The following is a 2691-nucleotide window of genomic DNA, read 5'->3' as shown; positions in this document are numbered from 1 at the left end:
CTTTGTGTCTGTTTGAAGAGTTTCTGAGATTCTCAGCAAGTCAAGGCTTGTCTGAAATCTTCACACCTGGTAATAAAATCAAAATACAGCTTGGCGGGGAAAAAAGAGCTTTATCAAAGGACCAAAATGTTGTCCAAGGCAACCTAAAGAAATGTAATAAAAAAAAAAAAAAAGGTTTAAGCGTCAAAAATAACGTGTTGTTTCCTTCATTTTTGCCGTTTATCTGAGTACATCTTGAAGCATCCCCTATCTCCAATTAATGGCAGGTGTAAATTGGATCATCCATGCTCCGAGGAACAAGGATTAACCATCAAACAATATAAATTCCCCAAACTAAGGCTAATCCACGCTCGTCTGGATCCAAACCCATGCTGTTTGGAGCATGTGGCCTGCACAACAGTACAGAGACACCAGGAAACCACACATCCCAGCCAATTTAGGCCCTTTATCCAAACATCTCTGTGGCGTATTGGATTGATGACCCATGTAGTTGGTCACCAGAGTTCTGCAAAACAGCTAATTTACATAATCGCATCATAAATACCGAGAATTCATTTAATCATCTCCTCTGTTCTGATGCTCAGGGCTAAAGAGTGTTGATATGATAAGACAGCAAGTTATTAAGGAGGGAGGAAGAGACAGACAGAGAGAGAGAGAGAGAGAGAGAGAGAGAGAGAGAGAGAGAGAGAGAGAGAGAGATGAAGGTAGAGAAGTAAAGAGAGACAGAGAGAGAGAGAGAGAGAGAGAGAGAGAGAGAGAGAGAGAGAGAGAGGAGCAGAAGGATCAGTATGAGAGTGAGTGAGCTTGTCCTGATTTAAGCTGCCGCTTGGGGCCAAATGAAAATTAATTAATTTCTGTGAAGAATCAATTTCTCAGAATGACAGTGTCAGATTCAATGTGTGTATGTGCAAGTGTGTCAAAGAGGAGGGAAAAAAGTGTGTGTGTGTGCCACTGTGTGTGTGTGTGTCTGTGTGTGTGTGTGTGTCAGAAAGATTATACCCTATGATAACATGACAAACTTTTAAGAGTGTTTTTCCCTATTAGGATTACTAAAATTCATTATCGTCAACAGCATCATCACCATCTAGACGTTTATCATCCATTAAAATGGTAATTAGTAACAGGGCTGGCAGCAGCAGCAGCAGCCATGGCCAATAAAAAGCATTAAACTTCAGGATGTCCAAAATAAACAAAAATTAATCAGGGGAAAAAAATTATATCAATGATTCTTTTTATTTATTTTATTTTAATTACACAGATTATCTAAGAAGAGTTAAAAATCTCCGAGAAAAGAGAGAGACAAAAAAGTACAGACAATTCCTGAAAGTTAGAAAAAAATATTTTCAAAATGCAACATGATGTTAACTACAATGACTTTTTTTATTTCATTTTATTTTGGTGATGCACCTTCGTTGCCATCTGCAAATTAAGATGAATTAGGAAGTGTGAAAACATTTGTTTATATATCCCAAAGTTGACCTTTCTGGCTGTCTTCCACCTGCTGCACCGCCCTCCTCAGACGTGAACCAAGGTCCCAGACCCCGGGTCCCCCCGCCCGAGAGACGCACAGACACCGGGTCACCCTGCGACCCCCACCCGACCCCATCAGCCCGGCTCACCTTGCGTTGGTACAGTCGTTATAGAGCGTCTCGAAGTCCTGCCTGGAGATGAGTTTGCAGCGGTTCACCCCGGGCTGGATGGCCCCGAGCCCCCGCAGCACCCGGACCTGCTCCACGTTGCACACCACCGGGGAGATGTCCAGGCGCTTCAGCTTGGTGTAGACGGTGTGCAGCCCGCCGACCAGGTGCTTGAGGAACACGTCGAACGCCTGCGGCAGGCAGATGAGCTCCGTGTCTTTCACCGTGAACGAGGCCAGCTTGGCACCTTTCACCTCCACCAGCTTGCACTCGTTGTTCTGCGGCGTGCTCTCCACGGGCGACGCGGTGGCGTACACGGGCTTGGCGCCGCCGGACACCGCCGCCGGAGCGCCGCCGCCGCAGCCGACGCCGCCGACGCTCTTCAGTCCGGTGCCGTTCTGCAGGAGGAGATCGGCACGGAACTGGTGCAGCAGCGCCGGGTGCGCCACCGGAGGGGCCGGGGAGGACGCGGCGGAGGTGGCCGCGGGTGGCGGGGAGTTGGTGGCCGGGGAGACGGAACTCGGTGCCGGGTGGTGTCCGAGCGGAGCGGCGGACAGCAGGGTCGGAGCGGCAGAAGTTGCCATGGTGGTCATGTCCCGGGAGAAGAGGGCAAAAAAAAAGTGAAGTTCAGAGAGAAGTGTTAAAGTAACTTGGCGCACGCGGGAGCTGCTCGCGAGTGTGGACGAGTGCGCATTGAGCGCGCAGGAGGAGGAGAGTGGGGATAAAAGAGAGGAGAGCAGTCAGGGTCCGTGTGTGGAAAAACAGATCACATAGTTGAATCGGAGTGAGAGGAGGCTTGTCTCTGGGCTGGAGATGCTACTGTCACATTATCATAAAGAGGAGGAGCCTGCGCTTTTTCTTAGAGAGAGAGAGAGAGTGAGAGAGCGAGAGAGAGAGAGAGAGAGCGAGGGGGGGAGCAAAGATTAGCCTACATAAACTTTGGATAAGCCTATTTGTGAACGCCTAACGAAAAAACACCTTAATATTAATGCCTCTGATGACTCGGTATGACTGACACGCAATCTGGAGTCTTTAGAGCATTTAAAATCTCCAT

At 48.3% G+C, this 2691-nt stretch overlaps 1 protein-coding gene across 1 annotated transcript in view; it reads right to left on the bottom strand.

Moving 5' to 3' along the window:
- dachc (dachshund c) overlaps positions 1-2230 on the bottom strand; it is a gene marked incomplete at its 5' end in the record, with an annotated part of 28905 nt that extends 26675 nt beyond the window's left edge. Inside the window, one exon of the mRNA XM_080507979.1 lies at positions 1620-2230. Within this exon, the coding sequence (XP_080364105.1) occupies positions 1620-2230 (611 nt within the window). The remainder of the gene's footprint in view (positions 1-1619) is intronic.
- Between the last annotated feature and the right edge of the window lie 461 nt (positions 2231-2691).

This window comes from Blennius ocellaris, assembly GCF_963422515.1.
Source record: "Blennius ocellaris genome assembly, chromosome: 13".
NCBI classification, from domain to species: domain Eukaryota; kingdom Metazoa; phylum Chordata; class Actinopteri; order Blenniiformes; family Blenniidae; genus Blennius; species Blennius ocellaris.
Note: the sequence above shows the minus strand (reverse complement) of the source record. Positions and strands in the feature narration are given on the sequence as shown.